We start from the raw sequence: 20,820 nt of genomic DNA on the forward strand, positions 1-20,820 counted from the left end.
ATTAAGCAGAGGCCAGGAAGGAGTGAGGTTGAGGGTGAGATCTCCGCGCTCCCGGAGGGGGAGCCTCGGGATCCCCGGCAGTTCCAGTGGTTCAGTCCTCAATTTCTATCTTCCGGAACTTTCCATGGCAACGGAAAGTCCTCAAGTTGGTAAGGCATAGCAACTACCTCCGGGTCGACTCTTATTGACCGAGTGTTTGAGAGCTCTCACGTGGGTCATGCTTTTCCCAAGCACAGCCTTGAACTTTACTGCGTGGGTCTTGGCGTCAAGCTGGTCAGGCCGACTGCTCGTGATTGGCACCATACTGCTGGACAGGAAAGGTCTGTCGCCTGTGAGAGCTCAGCATCCTCTCAGACCCCATGACAGCGAAAAGGTAGCTTGGAATTTGCTGTCCAGCTGGAAGTATAGTAGCGCAGGCCTGGCTTCGATCAAGCTCTCTCGTGGCTGGTGAGATGGGAGTATTTGGCCCATGCCACGCAGGCTAAGCTCTTGTCGTAATCGAGGATTCCAACGGCCATCTGGCTATGCCGGAGATCCTCGAAGGCGGCCATCAGCCATAATGTCCAATTTTGGTGGTCCTGCTGGGCCAGTTGTTTGGAGAGCTTCGAGCTCACCCAAACAACTCACCAATCACAAAATTCGACATGGAAGATGTCTTTTTTTCGTGAGGACTGAGGAAATCAGCACAGAATCTGATGGCTCTGACCATATCCTATGATAGTCCGTCTCTTTTGCATCTTCTTCCCAGCATCACCAAGATTCAAGACACGACAACTTGAGCAAATCTACCACAAGATCAGCTCATACAACCTCCAGCATTAAGAACCTCGTCTAATACCACAACTCACAGACCTCTACCAATCAACCAAAAATAAAAATGTCAGCCCGCCCACCCATGATGGGCCCCTTCTTCGCCTTCGGCTCCCTCCCATTTATGGACATGCACGACTGGGCCAGATCCACCTCCTACGAGTCCAGACAAAGAGAGCAAGCCAGAATTGCCCGCAAGTTCAACGAGCGACGCTACAGAGCCGAGAAAGCAGCGGCTGAAGCAAGGGCCCGGCAGCGCGAAGCCCTCCTCCAGCAAGCCAAGCTCGAGCAACGCGACTTCATCGTCGCCTCCAAGATGCCTGAGCTCGTCGAGAACCTCCGCATCGCAGCCGACGACAGACTCGAGAAGTATCTCCTCAAGCTCCGCCAGCGTGACCATCTGGAACTCGCGTCGAGGGATATGTGGCTGATCAATCCATCGGTCTTCGACTACCAGCCCTGCGAACTCTGCCCAGATGAGATGGCCTACCCAAAGACATTGCCGTGCCGAGGCAAGCACCAGTTCTGCGAGAAGTGCATCATCAAGCGCTTCGAGGAGTCGAGCGAGAAGGTCTTGAAGTGCCCGACGTGCCGCGAGGACGTGGATCAGTGGTATATGGACCGAAAGACGAAGATTTGCAGCAAGCAGGTGAAGGCGTTCCAGAAGGCGATTAAGAAGGTGATCGTGGCGGCGGAGAAGCAGGTGGGGATCGAGAGAAAGTGGTGGTGGAGTGGACCGACGGCGGAGGAGATCGAAGCTTGGCAATTCAGAGAGTGGTGAAGGTCGTCTTACAGGAGGCGTGGGGTGCTGTGCGTATGAAGGTCGAGTGTGATGGCGAGGATGATCGGTGGAGGAAGGAGCGAGAGTGTCCGCGTTAGATTAGAGATTGTCGAAGGGGATGGGAATGTAGGAAGCTTGAATTTAGGCCGGTCGTGAGAGTCTCCGAGAGAAAGCATCGGCTGTGCGCTTGGAGGCGGAGTGTGACGCTCAGGATCGACTGTTGACGGAGAGCCGAGAGTGTCAGTGTCATACTTGAGGAGTTAGTAGCACCATGCAGATACACAGACTGTCAGACCTTTCGACCCTATGTCAACAAGCGTGCTGTACATACCAAGTCTTACTGACAAATTCGCGCAAGCGTTGCGAAATCGCGTCGTTGCTTCCACAGGACCCTACCCTCCACGGTGCGCAGCGTGCTACCCGGCTTTCAAGAACGTCCCGTCGCCTTGAAGACAAGCCACTGCACGAAGTGCCCCTTCTCCCAATGTTCAGTACTTCAGCTTCTGCTTCTGTATGTACGCCGCCTCTTTCAGGACCTCCGACAAGTCCCTTCCTTGGCAGTCCTTCTTACGTAATCCAGTAATAGCCATGAGCGCTTCTTCCTCCACGGTGTCGTCGGGAGTGACTGCCGTGATATTCACACTGAGGTCTTCAGAACTCTCACCAGCTTGGAAAGCCCGTCTCGCGTCACTTCTTGCTAGATGTCCGTTCCATCGCCTTTGTTCCATGCTCACGAGCTTCCATAGAGCCAAAGCTGCTTTGTCTGTCTCGCTCAGTGTGGCTCCTGGCACAATGTGGGCGTGTAGTTCCTGAAACCGAGTCGGTGGGTGGCGCCACTTCCCGTTTGAATCTGTCGAGCCAAGGGAGCCTGGTGAGTCTGGTAGATCTTTGAGATCCTGCTCCACGCGGGAGACAGAACGCTTGGGTGTGCAGACAGGCGGTGGCGGATCGATCTCATCGTCGGAGAACGCGTGCATGGACTGCATGAGGCTGGACTGCTTTAGATCAAGGCGATGCAGCTCGTCATACAACTTTGGCGCCTCGACATTGACGACAGGCGACTGATGCTCTGGAGTGCTCTGAAGTCCGTTGACCCGTTGAGTTGCTTCGAAGTAGATGTCAGAGACTCCATCCAGCTGCGGTATCTCAACGTTAACTGCAGAGTCGCGACGACTGTGCGCCTTTGGCGTTCCAAATCTGTCAGGGAGACCGCCAGTGCATTTGCCTTCCCACAACATCTCGAAACAGTGCAAACAGAAGCAGGTATCCTCACCCATACAAAGGTAGTAGACATTGGCCGCCAGTGCTTTCTCGCAACCTGGCCGCTGGCAGATGACGCTCTCGCCTTCCACGACAAAGCTAGTGCGCTGGAGCTGAAGCGACTTGCCATGGTGAATGTATTCATTAGCGAGATGGAACAGCTCTTTCGAGCGAGCCAGTCTCTGTGGTCTGGCCCACTGTTCCTCTAGCTTAGCGATCTTTTCAAGAGCTCGTATGTCGATATGATCAGGGTCGTCGTTGGCGAGCGTCCCCGAATATGCGGCGCCGGGCTATAGTAACGTGGAGTCAGCCAAAGCAATGATTCCTGTGTGAGCACATGCGAGAGTTACCTGATGACCGATGTGATACATCCGCCCATCTGCCTTGTCAACCTGCCAGTCCTGGTTCAGGCGCAGCACAGTTGTTCGGTTCTCGAGAAGCTCTTCCTCCGCCTCGATCTCATTCATGTCGATGTCGAAATCAGGTATGACGCGTTGGTAGTTCGCCTGGAAGATGGTGCTGTTGGTGGGTGTCTTTGGATATTGCACTGGCATGGGGCTCGGTCTGTCCAGAAGGCGCAGCGCGGCTCGAGCAGCGATCTCTGCTGGTGAGCTGCCATTGATGGGTGTCCAGGCAGGGCGTACTGGCGGTGGTTCTTTGAACAAATTCTGCGGGTTGATGAAGTTCTGGACAGATCTCGGTGTTGGTAGCTTGCGCTGAGCGTTGGTGGGTGTTGTTGATAGGACAGGCTCGTATGGATGGGTGGAGAGGCCATTAGGCGCAGATAGCGTGGACCTCATTGACGATTTTGACTGAAGGATCTGCGACGGATACCATGGTGGCGTAGAAGTGGTGGTGGTGGTGTTGTTTGCGCGTGGAGAACAAGGGTCGTAGTCGCCATTGGGCAGGAGCGGCGCCATTGTGATGCTGTTTGCGCTTCGAGCAACGAGGGCCGCGCGTTTACAAGAGGTATTGAGGCGTGTTGTTGCGTGGGTGATGAGCAAATCTGAACGCGTTGTTGAAGCGGCGGGCTCGGCGAAGAAGTCGGAGGAAGTCCACACAGCTGAACTTTTGGTCTGACTCTGTGCTCGCAGACCTGATCTGACTCTAAGCTGATAACCCAAGCATGATCGCTCAGAGATCAGTACTGAGAGATTAGTACACATATCTTCTTCCCAACAGATGTTGTAAGCTGAACAGCCATAGCCACACGCTACTGCAGCGCGAACTTCGAATGCGCCCAAGCGCCTCCACCAACCCATACTCCGGTCTCATTCTCATCATGATGCTCGTCCAATCTTCTCGTGACCCTCATGCCCTCCTCAATTCCCACCCCGGGGAGCGAAGTTCTTCCCTTTGACCGACTACGTGTAGCTGCCAGTGGGAAAGGCAATGTGGAAAGCCTACTCAATGTCCATGCGCAAGATGGCAGGGTGGTCAGTAGTCACAGTGGCAGCTCTCTGCCATCTAGAGTAGATGACGAGGGAGAGATGTTACCAGACCGCCCTCGTGTCTGATCCGTTGAAGAAGAGCACGTTGCCTTTGCATTTCGCTTGCTACGGTGTCATCCCGATCCCGCTGTAGCGCCGTCACTGCGCACTGAAGGACAGCGTGGAGCCTCCATCCTCGCATAGACTATCATGTCTCCGCTGCGCAGCTACACTAGAACCTGTTCGATCAAAGCCTTTGCTCCGATGACGAGGATATGAGCTCGGCGGCCACGAAAAATCATCGGAAGCCCTTGGAGATCATGGGAGACGCTGAGTTGTGATCAAATCCCATCCCGAGACCATGTCCCCAGAAATGCTTTGCCTACCGGCGAATGCAAGTGGATAACACTGTGAAAGGAGAAGGTGAAGTGCTCGCGGAACGGCGGGAGTGGTCGCGGCTTCCCGCCAAGACGGAGATCTAGACTACAAGGGTGTTCGGAACGCGCCTTCTTCGCGCAAACTACGCGTTTGCCATCAAGATTACAGTAGATGAATGGACTGGACGACCTCGTCTAATGCTTTGGGCGCTTATCTTTGTCTGGCGACGATTTTGGGACTCTGCTGGATGCTTATAGTACGAGGTGCGGGACAGGCTGCGTCGCGACTGCCCACTCCTCGCTCCTTGACCAGGGTGCACATTCCCACCTTCGCGACCTCGAACACACAACAACTCCACTCTCTTGCGGCCACGCGACCGGAAACCACGATATCGACAATGCTTCGTCGCGCAGCCAACGAGCACGATCGCAAGACTGAGCAGCGCCTATCACAAACGAGTTTCGGATCGAGTCAACCACAACCAAAGGCAGCATCTCAGGCAGTAAACCCAGGATATCGAAATCCGCTGAGGCCGACCTCAGAATCTACACTCAATGGCCTGAACGGATACGGGGCACTGCGAACGGGTGGCATCAAGAGGACAGCAAGTGGTCTGGCAAAGTCGCTGGACGGCTCTTTCGAGGATGACACAGGCAGTCAATATCGGCCGATCACAGTGGGTGGCCGGTCACCGAGCAAGAGCAATGTCGCGCAGGTCACGCAGACAGATCTATTCGACGAGAATGACTTCGACAGCGACATTGAGCTGGAGATCGAGGAGCCCTTGCCGCAAACCAGCATAAGCTACCCCAAGCTGCCAGCACAGCCGACGGAGCGAGCAAAGGTCAATGATGCTCCCATATCTTATCCTACTCTGCCAAAGCAACAACCTCAGATCAGTCCCAGCCGGAATCTGAACACAAACGCTGGAGCGCCGGCGTCGCAGCAAGCACCGGATAGTAGTGCTCCGTTGCCTTGGTCTTCGTCGCCTGTCGAACACTTCAGCTCTGCAGCGCCGCGGGTCGGTCTGCAGCATTTTGCTTTTGATCCACGCAACTCTCATATTTTGAAACCACCAGATGGCGCGCAACCAAAGCCTGCGAAGAGGAGGACCCTGCCGTGGCTTAAGGAAGGTGCAGAGGAATCAACACAGACAAAGCCAACACCTTTCATGAGCTCGACCACCAAGTCGAGCAACGGTATCACGAGCACATTCACACCTGCCGCGAAAGACAAGAAGGACAAGTCGCAATTCCCGTGGAACACTACCGCAAGCGCTATCAAGGATCAGCAGAAGAAGCATCGAGAGGAAGTGAGAGCGGCGAAGAAGGTTGCTGGAACAGAAGACTCGTTGAGGACAGCAAAGAGCACTCAGAAGCGACCTGCCCGCGTCTTTCTGAGTGATGAGCAACAGCATGTGCTGGAGCTGGTCATTGAAAAGAAGAAGAGCGTCTTCTTCACTGGTTCTGCTGGTACCGGAAAGTCTGTGCTAATGCGAGAGATCATCGCATCATTACGAAATAAGTACAAGAAGGAACCAGACCGAGTCGCCGTCACAGCATCGACTGGCCTTGCTGCCTGCAACGTTGGCGGTGTCACACTGCACAGCTTTGCGGGTATTGGCCTTGGCAAGGAAGACGTCCCTGAGCTTGTCCGCAAGATTAGGAGGAACCAAAAGGCGAAACACCGATGGATGCGGACGAAGGTGCTGGTTGTTGACGAAGTTTCAATGGTGGACGGAGATATGTTTGACAAGCTCGAGTCCATCGCGCGCCAAATCAGGAACAACCCTAGGCCATTTGGTGGCATCCAGCTTGTGATCACGGGTGATTTCTTCCAACTGCCGCCCGTGCCTGAAGCAAATCGCGGTGCCAAGTTCGCATTCGATGCCGCAACCTGGCCCACGGTTATTGAGCACACCATCGGCCTGCATCACGTGTTCCGTCAAAAGGATCCCAGTAAGTCGCAGCAACCAATCCTCTCTCGTAATTCGCTAACACCTCAACAGTCTTCGCTGGTATGTTGAACGAGATGCGAGAGGGTCGTCTCACCCAGTCGTCTATCAATGCATTCAGAAGTTTGTCTCGAGATCTGAGGTTTGAAGACATGCTTGACGCGACCGAGCTCTTCCCGACCCGCAACGAAGTCGAGAGGGCGAATCAAGAGAGACTAGTCAACCTACAAGGCCAGACCTTCCCTTTCCCAGCGAGAGACGGTGGTTCAATAACGGACAAGGCTCAACGCGACAAGCTTCTTGCCAACTGCATGGCCCCAGAGATGATTACGCTCAAGAAGGGCGCCCAGGTCATGCTGATCAAGAACATCGACGAGACCTTGGTCAACGGCTCTATAGGTCGTGTCATTGGTTTCATGGATGAACGCCAGTTCGACAGCTATAATACTAACGAAGGTGCCTTCCTGCAGTCACCGGGAGGCACTATCCTTGGCAGCGGCGACAATGATGCACCCGATCGACCAAGCATGATGCAAGGCATTACCACCTCACGCAAGTGGCCGCTAGTCCGCTTTGCGATCGCTGATGGTACATGGCGAGATCTGCTCTGCGAGCCGGAAACTTGGAAGGTTGAGCTGCCGAACGGTGAGGTGCAAGCATCCCGTGCGCAGGTCCCTCTGATCCTTGCGTGGGCGCTTTCCATCCACAAAGCGCAAGGACAAACCCTTGAACGTGTCAAGGTCGATCTCGGGAAAGTCTTCGAGAAGGGCCAGGCATACGTTGCGCTCAGTCGTGCAACGAGCATGGCTGGCTTACAAGTGTTGAGATTTGATCCAAGGAAGGTCAATGCACATGAGCGGGTCAGAGCATTCTATACGAAGCTTGCACGGGTCGAGCTGGCGGATAAAAACAAGGAGAGGATGGAGAAGATCAACATGCCGAGCACAACCAATGCTGGCGATTACGAGAAGAACTTTGTTGAAGGCGACTTTGCTTGGGATGAGTGATAGTGAAAGTGTATCAAGCTATTGCTGTGAGGGTTGAAGCGATCATGGAAGCGCAATGTACGTATCTGTACAGATGACAGACCACATCGCCTATGTGGCATTTCTAGCACCACCTGAAACTTCTTCACCCACCTGGAATACTCCAGGTATCAACTGTGATTCCTTGACCGAACACAAGTCACACTGTGTGGGGCTGAGGATGCTAAAACGAGATCCAGCTGCGCCATGTAGCTATTGCATCGTATGAGGGATTGCAGAAGCGAGCGTATGATCATGGATGTCGCTTCAGCCTCGAACAGGTCGCCTTTCAAATTAAGAATGCTGAGGTGCTATGCTACAAGAAGACAATGCTGCGCCACCGGGATATCCAAACATCATGCATTTCTATGCTGACCCATGAGTTCATGCGAGTCGTGCAAGATTCGCACGTATATCCAAGGCCTTCCCCAAACGCCTCGTCCCAAATCAATGCATTCGATGGCCTCCCTGCATCTCCTCATTTCGCCATCACGTCTACATACCTTTGAGCTTTCTTCTTACCCTTGACCGTGCCGCCAGCTTTCCGCTGAGCTGGCTGACCGAGCAAATCGTCAAGACTACTGGCGTTGCTCATACTAGTCGACGGACGACTGGGCGGTGCTGAAGGAGGTCGTGCTTCACTCCCGTTCAGAGCAGCGACGGCCGCAGGCATGGGAACACCGTGTTCGGATGCTGGCGTGCCAATTCGTGAAGGCGGCCCGGAGGCTGGACCGAGCGACGGTGATCCTCCGATGGAACCTGACATCGAAGGCGGACCTCGTGAGCCGAGCGAACCGACGAGACCAGCACCGCTTGCGACTCGTGAGGGTGGGCCGGAAGGAGGACCCATTATTGCCTGCGCGGCGCTGACGGCTCGACTTGGAGGTCCTCCTCGGGGAGGAGGTGGTGTTGCGGCCGCAGGGGTGGCTGCTTCTGCGCCGCCCTTTTTGTTGACCCACTTGTTGAGGTCTTTGTCGAAGTAGAAGGAGTTCTCTTCGCCCAGCTTCGCTTTGTGAACGGTTGGCATGTCTTGCGACTCTTTCTTGCCGCCGAAGAGCCCGCCTATGCCGCCGAACCAACCTTTCTTGTCGCCAGCGCCGCCCTTCGACTTGTCGCGAGCAGCGTCAGCTTCTGCAGCTTTTCTGAACGCCTCGTCTGCCTGTCGGTCTGCCTCGGCTTTTCTCGCGGCATCAGTAGCTTTTAGCATGGCATCGTCTTCATCGTCGTCCATCATGTTCCTTCTCTTCGGCTTGGTCGAGACATCATCCTCTGCCTCTTCATCTGGCTGGTAAGGCTGATATGAGGGTGGCTCGTATCCGCCGCTGCCGCTTGGAGGTTCGTAGCCACCTGAAGATGGCTCGTAGCTTGACGTGTGGGACTGGTAAACACCGCCTTCAGAGTCATTATGTGACTCGATGCCATTTGGCTTGGCGAATGGATCACTCGCTTCAGCATCGTGCGCTGGCTGCTGCTGGACGTCCGGCTGATAGCCATATGATGGGGTCTCCTCGGCCAGCAGTGGTCTTGGTTCGTAGCTGCTCTGAGAGCCAGGGAATTGCGCCGATCCTCTTCTTGAGTCTGACGAGTATGCAACGCTGTAGTCCGAAGCCGCTCTACCCGTTTCTGGTCGCGGAACACTCAATGCTTGGACCGCTGGATTGGGTGCGTAGTATGACTTTGAAGAGTATGAGGAAGAAGGCCGCTCCATCGAGGATCGCGATTGTGGTGATGCAGCTCGGTGAGGAGCGACGCCAAAGCTGCTAGCTGATCCAGAGGACCCCGGTGCGTATCTATTCCCTGCTGCAGCTGGGGCGTACTTGCTGGGCGCGGAAGTGGGCGCAAACTGCTGTTGCGGTGGCGTCGCGGCTGCAAACGGCACGCCACCTCCCATCATCATCGGGTTGTACAAATCTTGCCCTGACCCACTTCTACTGTTGTCAGACAAGTCGCCATTGACAGCACCAAACGGACCACTGATCATATCTTGGCTTCCCGCACCGGGTGCAGAACCCGCAGGCGTCTGATCGTCATCGCCTGATACGAATTTGGTGAACCAGCTGGACGCGCCAGACGAGACCTTGTTCATAGCACCCTTCGATAGCAGACCACTCTTGCCAGTCTGTGGTGCTTGTGACAGGAAGGCGCTGAGGTCGCTGACAGCTGTCGTGAATGTGGGGTGGTAATATGGTGAAGGCCGTGTCGTGGAAGTGTACGCCGAAGTGATGTGGTCGCAGTAGGCTTGCGCTTTGCTCTTCAATCCGTACGCGGCAAGCTCTTGCGCATGGATGAGCTTGAATGATTGCAAATGGGGTACGTACTGCGCGGAAGCACTTGGCGCCGAAAGTGAAGATGTCCATTCGTAGATCTCGGTGAGGATGATGGCGTCCAGGTCGTTGGCAAAGCTGTCAGCTGTGCTTTGGGTATTGGCACCCAGAATGACAAAGCTCGCCTCTGGATCGTCGGCGCCGGTGTGTTTGACTAGATGTCGAGCGAAAAGGAAGCAGGTATGAGCGGCTTCTGCTCTGCCATAGCTACTTAGAAGCCTGCCTAAAGCCATGAGCGATGGTGCATCGTTCGCCGTTCGGTTGCCGGCCACAAGACCAAGGGTGTCCCGCCACTGATCTAAACCCTCAAGAGGGTTGCCAGAAAACGAGCCGTCTGTCTTGGAGACCATCTGGAAGCCTGCACGTGCCGAGGGTGGAACCAGTTCGTCTACACACTCGTCCGCATTGCCTGCAAAGACTTGGTACAGTGCTGCTAGGCTTCTTGCATCGCTGCCGACAGTCTTGACTTGCGATCTCACGAACGATTGAATAATTTGTTTCCAGACTTCGGGACCCATGGTAGATGCAATGAGCATTGCATGTCCCCACAGCTTCTTCTCCTCGGCCAGCCACACGGCACGCTCGCGGTCACCTTCAAGAAGCGCTTGTCGAAGCTGAAAAACGACAGTCCTGTCAACGATATCGGCCTGGATGCCCTGCGTGCCTGACACCGGACTCTGCAATTCCATCACTTGATTCTGTTGGGCAAGATTTGGCAGAAGTACTGCGCGGATCTCGGTTTCAATCTGCTTGCTGCCTTCGACGTGGCTGTCGTGCTCAACGAATATCTTGACAATCTTCCACAGTACCAGCTTCTCCTCGGTCCGTTTCTTGAGATCAGGATCCATCTGGAAGTCCATTCTCACCTGTTCGGCCTTCCTTTCGAGGTCTTCAATCTTGCCAGTCATCCAAGCCACAACCTCCTTTTTCTTACCCTTCGCACGAGCAGGTAAAGGTCCGGGAAATTTCGCGTTTCGGTCATCCATGGCCATGAAGCTGGATGCCTCCTGTGTGCTGACTGTACCCGGTGTGCACTTGACGCTAGGGATGCCGTGACCTGCCGCGTAGAAGGGTGTCTGGCGCGGAAAGCTGCTCACAATAACGCCGGATTCTCCCCATCTGAAGATCGGGTGACCTTTCCATCGCTCAAGCGGATCATGTGCGCGCTCGTCCTGCGGTGTTGCAAAGCTCAGATCCCTCGAAAACTGCCTGCGATGATGCAAGCGATTCAAGGGTGCAATGGTGTTCGCAAGGGCAGGTTGCATTGGGGCAGCTAAAGGTGCATGTGCAGATCCAGATGCTGAGGCAGGCCTTTCCAGCGGCTGCACGGATGCGTACTGCGATGTCTTCATGACAGCAGGGGGAGACTGTGTCATGGGTCTTTGAGGCGGACTAGAGAGGTTGGATCCAGATGGCAAGCGCTGTTCAACGGGCGAGTAGCTGATGCTGGCAGCACGTTCTGGACTCATGGTGCCAGAAGAGCGTGTGCCGTTTTGCTTGGGCGGAGAAGCTGACATGGATGCGCCGCCACGTGACAGCTCTTGCGGCGGCATGGGATGAGGCTTCTCAGTGTGAAACGCCAGTGGGCTGCTTGTCCTAGGCAAGAACTGGTGAGCACTCTGGACGCCTGGCGGTGTGGGCACGGTCGAAGTTGCTGGGCCATACTTTTTCGACGTAGGAGCCTGTGAAGTTGGAGCTGGAGAGTATCGAGAACCGGTCGGTGGTACTTGGCTAGATGGCGGCGCTGGTGAGAAGCGGTTTTGTGATTGTGTTGGAGCTGGAAGAGTGCTGGGCGAGTATGGCTGATTTTGGGGTGGTGCGACTAGCGCATGGGATGGGGCGGAAGCTGTCGCTTGATCAGGAAGCAGAGGCAATCTTTCCGGCTGCGCTAATGCAGCATATGACGGCCGCTGCAATATTGTTGGAGGTGGTACAGATTGTTGGGACGGCATAGACGGTGCCATTGGAGGGCGACTGAGTTGCTGTGGCATCTGTGATGGAGGAGGCGTAGGCGCAACCTGTGGTTGAGGCGTGTATGCTCCGGACGGTCGAGCACGAGGCTTCGGGCCAGAGACTGGAAGGTCAGCGAAGAATCCACTATCCGACTTTGGTGTACCTCTAGCTGAAGGCACGCCATTTGCAGCTGTTAGTGGAGGTGGAGCTGGAACAGATCCTGCGCTTGAGGGCGGAGTACTGCCCATGAGCGGCTGTGTCTGAAGCGATTGCCCTGGTTGCGATGACATACTGCTGCTTCTCGGTGGGGGCGTCGCGGTGGTTTGAGAGGTTATGGGTGCTGGCCGTGGCCTTTGCTTGGGCCTCACGACTTCCATTGGCAGATCATATGGTGATTGGTATCCCCCTTTCGCTTTGTCAACGAAACTCTGTGCAGATGAAATTCCGGGTCTCTGCGGCTGTGCTTGCTGCTGTGTAGGACCGCCATGCCCGTAGACGTCGTAAAGACCAGTAGAGGGAGTGCCTGCTGATCTGCCATGACTGGTAAAGGCCTGTGCACTCGTTGCAGCATATGGATTCGCTGGGGCGCTCGGCTGGCTCGGTAGGTAAGAGCTGATCGTTCTCTGCGTCTGCACTGGAGCTTGTGGCTTCACTACAGGCGCGGGCGCAGCTTCAGCCGGCGTCAACAACTCGTCATCCAGGAAGCCAGGATCATCGTCTCCAAAGAAGCTGGACGGGTCCAGGTCGTTCGATTCGTCTAATAGATCATCGTCATCAAGCGCGGATGCCCACATGGCTGCCAGATCTTCATCCCTGACCGTTTCCGTTGCATCGACCGACGCGTCTTGAATCGCATCCTCCATGGTCTGTGTCGTAAATTCCGGTTCTAGCCCACTCATGCTGTCGTTGCCCAACAGCTCCCCAAACGCATCATCGTCTGCCGTCGATCCCCACCCGTCGTCAGTCTGCTGCAACTCGTCGCTCGGCTGCTTCGTCTGTTCGTTTCCGAGGCGTTCTCCAAATGTCTTATCATCTCCCGCAGAGGGCCACCCCTCGCTGACAGGTGCAGCTTCCTGTCGTCCTTCATCTCCTTGAGCTTCCACCGGTGTTTCCAGCTCGGTGAAATTCGTCGTAAAGCTCCGATCGAGATGCCCAGGTTGGGCGTGAGCGTTCGGAAGTGGCTGTCCTGAGCTCGCGGACCCGTCAAAGTCCAGCATCGAAGCTTGACTCACTGCGCGCACTGGTGGTGCAGGTGCTTGTGGCTGCATTGTCTCCACTGTGGGAGGTTCTTCCGGATCTTCCAACAGTGGTGCACTTGGAGCTTCCTCCACTGCCTCCTCCATCTCCAATGTTTCGCCCTCATGCTCGGAACCAGACCCCGGTCGCTCTGTCTCGGGCTCATCGTCAAACTGGGCATCTGTCGCTGTCGGTATGCTGGGAATTCCTGCAAGCTGCTCATCGTGATCTGGCATCCTCATTTCCAGGTCCTGCTCCTGCTCAAGTGTCGATTCTCCCGGCTGGAAGACGGCTCCTTCCTCTTCATCATACTGCTCTTGTGCCGGAATCTGAGCAATGTCCTCCTCGAAGTTGACGGCTGACTGTCTGCGGCTTCCTGGTCCTTCGGCAAGCCAATCAGTCGCGGGCACGCGCATCAAGTCCTCCGACGACGCCACCTCTGATCGCTGTTCGACGACACGCTCCACGGAGATGCTATTCCGGTGAGTGGCGATCGGCGGTTCTAGCTCGTCGTGCTCAACCTCGGGTGTCGATTCATGCTGCCGGCGCTTTTCGGGAGTCGGAGCTGGATAGCGATCGAAGAAGTCGTCGTTCGAAGTCGGGGAGAGGTCTCGCATGTGAGCTGGAGAGAGACTGTGCTCGTTATCGGGTCTCAATGCTGGGTTCCATGATGCCGCTTGACAGTGAGGAGCTGAGGCGGAGGTCCATGCATTGCCAGAGTTGGGGTGACCATCGTCGCTCATTGTGACGGTGGCGAAGGGGATTACAGGAGTGGAAGAACGGCTAAAGAGTTACTGTCGGGCGCGTCAACAGCTGTCGAGAAGACGTAGGAGCGACCGAGGCCAAGTGGCCATGATGGCTTCGCGATCAAGTCCGGAGAGGCGACGTACCGGTACAAGCATGCGCAAAGTCGGCAGAAGGGTGTCGCTATTGGTGCATGGACATTGAGGGCATTGTGTGCCAGATCCGAGAGCAGAATGCGCTCAGCGCGAAGGGTGCAGGTGAATGGCACGACGGACGGGAGAAAGGAGAGGTGGATGATGTGCCGATCGCAGCCTGAGCCAACTGGACGCGATCATCCCGAAGGACCCTGCCACCCTACCTGGGGAGCAACGGCGCCGGCACTACACGCGATCCACGTGTACGTCTATTCTTATTCTGAGAAGGACATGTATTGTATCATATCGCGCCTGTACTGTACACAAACAAAGCAACGCATAACGACAGATCCATACCCAGAAACGACGTTTGTTATTGTATGCTGCCGCGTGGCACAAAGTCTAACACGGCAACGACACGACCCAGCCCATCCCCAAACATCCGCTCCAGGCAATGACATGAAGGCATGACGGCTCCGAACGGCTACCACAAACCTCACGACCGAGGCGAATCTTACGCTGACGATGACGATCGCGACTCGGACCTCGATCTCGACCTGAACGAACTAGACCCGCAAAGCACATCGTCGGCGAGAAAGGCACCGTCGCGACAACCCAGTTCACGCCGCACAAGCTACGACTTCGGGGCGCGAATCCCGCTGCGAAACCTGCGACTTGGTGGGCGGAGACGGCCGAGGGAGGAAGATGCCGACGATCTGCAGGCTCTGGTTGGGGGAGACGACGATGAGGAGAGCAGGAAGCGGGAGAGTGCTGCGAGCTCTGGCTTGTCCACCAGAGACGACGATGCGCCGCTGCTCTCACATGCGAACGGGAGCGTGAGGAGACTCTCCCAGCAGGACTTGGGTGACTATCGCAAACGGAGGAAAGGGCTATGGCAGTACATTCCCTTTGCGAACCCGTCCCCATCGATCGCACTGCCTGCGACGGGCGAGGAGGAAGCCGAGGACGAACATGACCCTTCGGCCACACGATTGATATCGGTCGGCCAGAAGCAGCCAACCCGCTTCCCTCCGAACGGGGTGTCGAATGCCAAGTATACGCCATGGTCCTTCCTACCGCGGACACTCTTCAACGAGTTCAAGTTCTTCTTCAACATGTACTTCCTGCTGGTGGCATTGTCGCAGATGTTCCCTGCACTACGAATCGGTTACCTGAGTACATACATCGCACCTCTAGCCTTTGTGCTCATGATCACCCTGGGCAAGGAGGCGTACGATGATGTGTATAGGAGGAAGAGGGACAACGAGGCCAACAGTGAAGCGTATAGATGCCTTCGATTCGACGTGGGGAGTGACCCGAGTGCAAGCAGGAGCAGTGGCTTGCTGAAGAGGAAGATCAAGAGTGTGTCAGAGAAGAAGAAAGGCAAGAGGAGAAGGGTCTCCACCGACGACGACACCGACAGGGTACAGCAGGCTGAAGATGAAGAGTACAGGACACAGGATACAGAAGCGCCGTCTTCAACCGTGAGAGAGATGGTGAAGCCTGCGCGAGACTTGAAAGTGGGAGACGTGATTGTGTTGGGCAAAGACCAGAGAGTGCCGGCTGATGTTGTGATACTGAAGAGCTTCGCGATAGAAGCAGCGACACAGGCAGATGACGGCAACGAGCATGCACCAGAGTCGGACGATCGGCTGTTAGACATGGGCGACAGTGCTTCATCACCAGATCAAAGTTTACAAGATGAAGCGAACAAAGGCCAGCCGCTGGACAACCTAACCACGTCTAGTGACCCAAGTGGTGGTGGTGAAGCTTTCATTCGAACAGATCAGCTCGATGGAGAGACCGACTGGAAGCTACGACTAGCAACGCCACTAGCACAGACATTACGTACGAGCGAGTATGTGCGACTGAGGATCACGGCTGGAAAGCCAGACAAGAAAGTCAATGACTTTGTTGGCACTATTGAGGTGGACCCACGACATCGTGGAGGATATGATCCTCCCGTGGACAACGAGCACTCTCCTGAAACGACCAAGGCAAAGTCAAGTCCTCTGACGATCGATAATACAGCATGGGCGAACACTGTACTCGCTTCATCGACGACAGTCTATGCCGTTGTTGTGTATACTGGATCGCAAACTCGTGCTGCGCTCTCAACGTCGCCTTCAAGATCTAAGACTGGCCTGCTGGAGAATGAGATCAACAGCCTGACCAAGATTCTTTGTGTGCTAACAGCCGCGCTGAGTCTCATCCTCGTGGCGCTACAGGTGGAGCTTTCCGAACATCACAAGTACAAGCAATGGTATGTCGCTGCCATGCGGTTTCTGATCCTCTTCAGCACCATCGTGCCCATATCACTGCGTGTTAATCTCGACATGGGCAAGAGCGTATACGCATGGTTCATACACCGTGATCCTGGCATTCCGGGCACCATTGTCCGAACGAGCACTATTCCAGAGGATCTTGGGCGGATCGAGTACTTGCTCAGCGACAAGACCGGAACCTTGACACGCAACGAGATGGAGCTCAAGAAAGTGCACGTCGGCACTGTCAGCTACGGTGGGGATGCTATGGAAGAGGTCAGCAGCTACGTCAAGCAGGCCTTTGCATCAACAGAAGATGGTGGAGAAGACAGTCTCTTCACTCCGTCTGCAGGTCTTTCCTCGCTGAGTGGCACTACACGCACTCGTCGCGAGATGGGACTGCGCGTGCGCGATCTTGTTCTGGCACTCGCACTCTGCCATAATGTCACTCCAACAACGGAAGAGGACGCCGATGGCCAGACGAAGATATCCTACCAAGCTTCGTCGCCTGATGAGATTGCCATCGTACAGTGGACGGAGAGCGGTGGACTGCGACTAACTCATCGCGACCGGAGACGAATCACGCTGCAATTCACCGGCAACGGAAAAACAGTGGTCCGTGTCGAGATTTTGAATGTCTTCCCATTCACCAGCGACAGCAAGCGCATGGGAATCATCGTTCGCTTTGTGCGAAACTCCCATCTGACTAAGGATGAGAGTGGGGAGATCATCTTCTTTCAAAAGGGTGCAGACACGGTGATGACATCCATTGTGGCAGCGAATGACTGGCTCGATGAGGAGACTGGCAACATGGCGCGCGAAGGTTTGCGTACTCTTGTCGTGGGACGGAAGACGTTGAGCGCACAGCAGTACGCGGCATTTTCCACGGCTTATACCGAAGCATCGCTAAGCTTGTCTGGTCGTGATGCTGCGATGACTGGCGTGGTCAAGCAACATCTGGAACGGGATCTTGAGCTGCTAGGTGTGACAGGTGTGGAGGACAAGCTACAGCCTCATGTCAAGCCCTCACTCGAGCTCTTACGAAATGCTGGCATCAAGATCTGGATGCTGACAGGAGACAAGGTGGAGACGGCACGATGTGTCGCCGTGTCGTCCAAGCTCGTGAGTAGAGGGCAGCATATCCACACCATTGCTGGCCTGAAACGACGAGACGCCGCGATCGATGCTCTCGGTATGCTCAACAATCACCCGAACGCTGCTCTCCTCATCGATGGCCAATCGCTCGCATTATACCTCCAATATCACCGCGAAGCGTTCATCACCCAGGCAGTGCGCCTCCCCGCCGTCATCGCCTGTCGCTGCTCTCCGACTCAAAAAGCCGACGTCGCCCTCCTCATCCGCGCCTTCACCAAGAAACGCGTCGCCTGTATCGGCGATGGCGGCAACGATGTCAGCATGATTCAAGCCGCAGATGTTGGTGTTGGTATCGTTGGTAAAGAAGGACGTCAAGCGTCCCTCGCTGCCGACTTTAGCATAACACAATTCGCCCACCTCACCAAACTCCTTGTCTGGCATGGACGAAACTCGTACCGTCGAAGTGCGAAACTTGCCCAGTTCGTCATGCACCGTGGTCTCATCATCTCAGTCTGCCAAGCGATCTTCTCGATCGCTGCCAAATTCGAGCCGGATGCTTTGTACCGTGACTGGCTGCTGGTCGGGTATGCGACAATCTACACGATGATGCCCGTCTTCTCCCTGACCCTGGACCGGGATGTCGACGAAGGGCTAGCGAACCTCTACCCGGAGCTTTACAAGGAGCTCACGACAGGCAAGAGCCTCAGTTACCGCACCTTCTTCATCTGGGTCGCCATCTCAATCTACCAAGGCCTCATCATCCAAGGCGGCTCCGAACTGCTCGTTCCCAATGCATCCTCTGACATTTCAACCATGGGCTTCAAGAGGATGGTCTCAGTCTCCTACTCCGTTTTGATCTTTAACGAACTAGTCATGGTTGCTGCGGAGATTACGACCTGGCATCCGATCATGATCTTTAGCATTTTGGGCACGGCCGCAATGTATTTTGGGAGTATCCCGTTCTTGGGAGACTACTATGATCTGTCGTTTGTGGCGAGTGTTGGGTTCTGGTGGAGGTTTGCGGGCATTGCGGCGGCGAGTCTGGGTCCGGTTTATGCTGGGAAGATTATCAGAAGGAGGGTCAAGCCGCCTAGTTATAGGAAGGTGCAGGGTGTGTAGAGTATGCATAGACAGTGAGATGAGGTATGATGGAAGATACAGTAGCGCCGCTTGGCTCGAATGGGTTGGGATTGTCAATGGTACTGTCTGGCTGCGCTCGCTGTAGTCGCCGTCCTTAGAGAGCACGGCGGACACACCTTGTGTCCACAACCCTCGGTCGTCAGACAGCCTGGAATGAATCAAGCTTCGTCCCCACTAAACCCATTCCATTCCGTCTCTTCAATCACCTCGTCGTCGTGGTCTTGCATCGAATCGTCCTGGTCAGGAGCACGAACCAACGCATCATCCCTTACAAATGCAGCCACAAAGAAGCCCATCGTACCATCCTCGCCACCCTTGTCACATTGAATGCATGCATCCGCCACTTCTGGTGCATTTATATGATCTTTCGACGTTCCGCTGACTTTGACCTGAGCCATCGCTTCTTGTACCGCATTAACATGCCCGCGTTTGTGCCATCGCTTCATGCCATCCACTTGATCCGGTCGCCGGAGAACTGTCCAGCCACGCTCTGCGGCAACACTTGAAGCTAACGCCTTGACGACAACGGCCTCGTTCTCTGTGGCATGGATGGAGCATGTGGAGTATGTGATGCGCTTGGCGGCTGGGAAGGACATGGCGTGGAGCAAGATGCGGAGCTGGAAGGTGGATAGATTCTCGAGTCTCGCCTTCAACTTTTCTTCGTCGTCGACGGCTGGATCTGTCGGGGTTTCTTCTTCGATGACGTCCTCCGATGGAGGTTCTGGCTCCGGCTCTTTAAGTGTTGCGGGTGGCTTGCTTGCACGTTTCCGCTTCCTGGACTTGGAAGTTGGCTCCTCGGTCGAGATGGATGGCAGACGAACTGTGAGACTGGCTTCGTCTCGACCGAAGATGCCACTACCGGAACAGCTTGGATCTAGCAAAAGTGAGGTCACGTTTGCGAACTCCTTCGAATTCGGCTTTAGTCGGAGGAAGTCCTGCTTGGCCTTGATAGCAATGGATTTGTCGCCGCCGGCCAGCTTTACCATCTTCGCTAGAGTCTTGGATCGTTCGGGATCCTTCTCGCAGGCGATAACGCGGGAATTTGAGCCTGTGAGAAGTGCGGCGGCATGCGTGGTCTTGTTTCCAGGAGCTGCACATGCATCTATCACGTCGCCTTCGCCGGGAGTTGGGTCGAGTAAGTATGCTGGAAAGCATGACGCCTTCTCCTGGATGATGAGCTTGCCGGTTTTGTACGACTTGAAAGTTGTTGGGTTGTCGGGTCCAGCGATGGCGAGCAAGTTCGGGATGTGGTCATCAACATACAGCAGTCGACCCGGCTTTGCAGGACTTGTGATGTCTTGAAGAGACTCTTCCCTTGTGTAATTGGCAAAGGAGATGGAGAGTTCTTCGCACAAGGTTGTCTTCAGTGCATTGACTCGAAGCCATCGTGGGTGCCGGGCTGGGGATGTTCCGTTGGCTGCACTTTGCTGGTCGGTGCTGATCTGTGAATTGATCTGATGCCGCAGAGCATCGAGAGTGGCGCAGCCGCGTCGCAGTCTTGCCTTGGTGAGCTCGGCAGACAGTCGCACCTTGTGGCGGCTTACACATGTACTTAGGCCATGGGTCGCAGGCAATGCAATGCCTTTCCTAGCGAGGAACAAGTCGTGAGTAAGTAGCAAGGCTAGGGTTGGAGAGAGCTGTACTTGTGATCAGCACGTTGTCTTGATATATGTCTACTGACACGTACACTCTTCTCAACCTTGAGGATGCCACTTCTTTCAATGGCTTCGGAGAGCACTTCGCTCCATTTTGCGCCTTCGATCGTCAAGGCGTACAGCGCCTTTGCATCACTCTTCCAGGTCGTCTTGCCGAAGACTATCGATTTCAACGCCCCGCCTTCCTTCTTCGCCTTGTCGAGGATTTGGGCAGCCTCGTGGTACAGCGACATTCTTGCTTCGTCTTGCACCGGCGGAAAATGTTCACAAGATTATTGGTCGTCTATCGACCGCAGTACGCCGTAGTCTTGGCGTCGTCTGGCCAGCCCGTCCCGGTCCTGTGAGCCTTCCTTCCTCTGCAACATCACCTCCTACCTCGCTGCAACGCCAATAAACCCTCGCAATACTGCATCGCTCCAGCTGTCTGTGGTGGGAAGGTCGGCATAACGCACATAGCAGTTACATGTACGATCGGCGGCGAGATCGCTTCCAGCTCGCGCGTGATGAAGTGAGGATCCTTGCCACGCCGAACACGGGGCCTGTCAAGTCTGCTTTGGCATATGTCTAACATGCGCATGTTCACCGTCTGTCCGCGATCGCGTGGGAGCCTATCGCGGGTCATGTTACAGTGTCGTCT

General features: G+C 55.2%; 6 protein-coding genes across 6 annotated transcripts; 3 read left to right on the forward strand and 3 right to left on the reverse strand.

Annotated features, from left to right (window-relative positions):
- Window positions 1-877: 877 nt before the first annotated feature.
- On the forward strand, window positions 878-1,591 carry CLAFUR5_02780 (uncharacterized protein; the record flags this gene model as incomplete). The annotated part of the gene is made up of 1 exon (XM_047901928.1): window positions 878-1,591. The coding sequence occupies one exon, from the start codon at window positions 878-880 to the stop codon at window positions 1,589-1,591; it is 714 nt and encodes a 237-aa protein (XP_047757741.1).
- Window positions 1,592-2,079: 488 nt separating this feature from the next.
- On the reverse strand, window positions 2,080-4,113 carry CLAFUR5_02781 (uncharacterized protein; the record flags this gene model as incomplete). Its single annotated transcript, XM_047901929.1, has 2 exons — window positions 2,080-3,141; window positions 3,202-4,113. The coding sequence occupies 2 exons, from the start codon at window positions 4,111-4,113 to the stop codon at window positions 2,080-2,082; spliced, it is 1,974 nt and encodes a 657-aa protein (XP_047757740.1).
- Window positions 4,114-4,834: 721 nt separating this feature from the next.
- On the forward strand, window positions 4,835-7,620 carry CLAFUR5_02782 (ATP-dependent DNA helicase PIF1; the record flags this gene model as incomplete). Its single annotated transcript, XM_047901930.1, has 2 exons — window positions 4,835-6,617; window positions 6,668-7,620. 2 exons carry the CDS (start codon window positions 4,835-4,837, stop codon window positions 7,618-7,620), a joined length of 2,736 nt encoding a protein of 911 aa, XP_047757739.1.
- Window positions 7,621-8,116: 496 nt separating this feature from the next.
- Window positions 8,117-13,894, reverse strand: CLAFUR5_02783 (COPII coat assembly protein sec16; the record flags this gene model as incomplete). Its single annotated transcript, XM_047901931.1, has 1 exon — window positions 8,117-13,894. The coding sequence occupies one exon, from the start codon at window positions 13,892-13,894 to the stop codon at window positions 8,117-8,119; it is 5,778 nt and encodes a 1,925-aa protein (XP_047757738.1).
- Window positions 13,895-14,496: 602 nt separating this feature from the next.
- CLAFUR5_02784 (putative phospholipid-transporting ATPase NEO1) lies at window positions 14,497-18,507 on the forward strand (the record flags this gene model as incomplete). The annotated part of the gene is made up of 1 exon (XM_047901932.1): window positions 14,497-18,507. One exon carries the CDS (start codon window positions 14,497-14,499, stop codon window positions 18,505-18,507), a length of 4,011 nt encoding a protein of 1,336 aa, XP_047757737.1.
- A 179-nt stretch (window positions 18,508-18,686) lies between these two features.
- Window positions 18,687-20,416, reverse strand: CLAFUR5_02785 (25S rRNA (cytosine-C(5))-methyltransferase rcm1; the record flags this gene model as incomplete). Its single annotated transcript, XM_047901933.1, has 2 exons — window positions 18,687-20,165; window positions 20,216-20,416. The coding sequence occupies 2 exons, from the start codon at window positions 20,414-20,416 to the stop codon at window positions 18,687-18,689; spliced, it is 1,680 nt and encodes a 559-aa protein (XP_047757736.1).
- Between the last annotated feature and the right edge of the window lie 404 nt (window positions 20,417-20,820).

Source organism: Fulvia fulva, chromosome 2 (assembly GCF_020509005.1).
Source record: "Fulvia fulva chromosome 2, complete sequence".
Lineage (NCBI taxonomy): Eukaryota > Fungi > Ascomycota > Dothideomycetes > Mycosphaerellales > Mycosphaerellaceae > Fulvia > Fulvia fulva.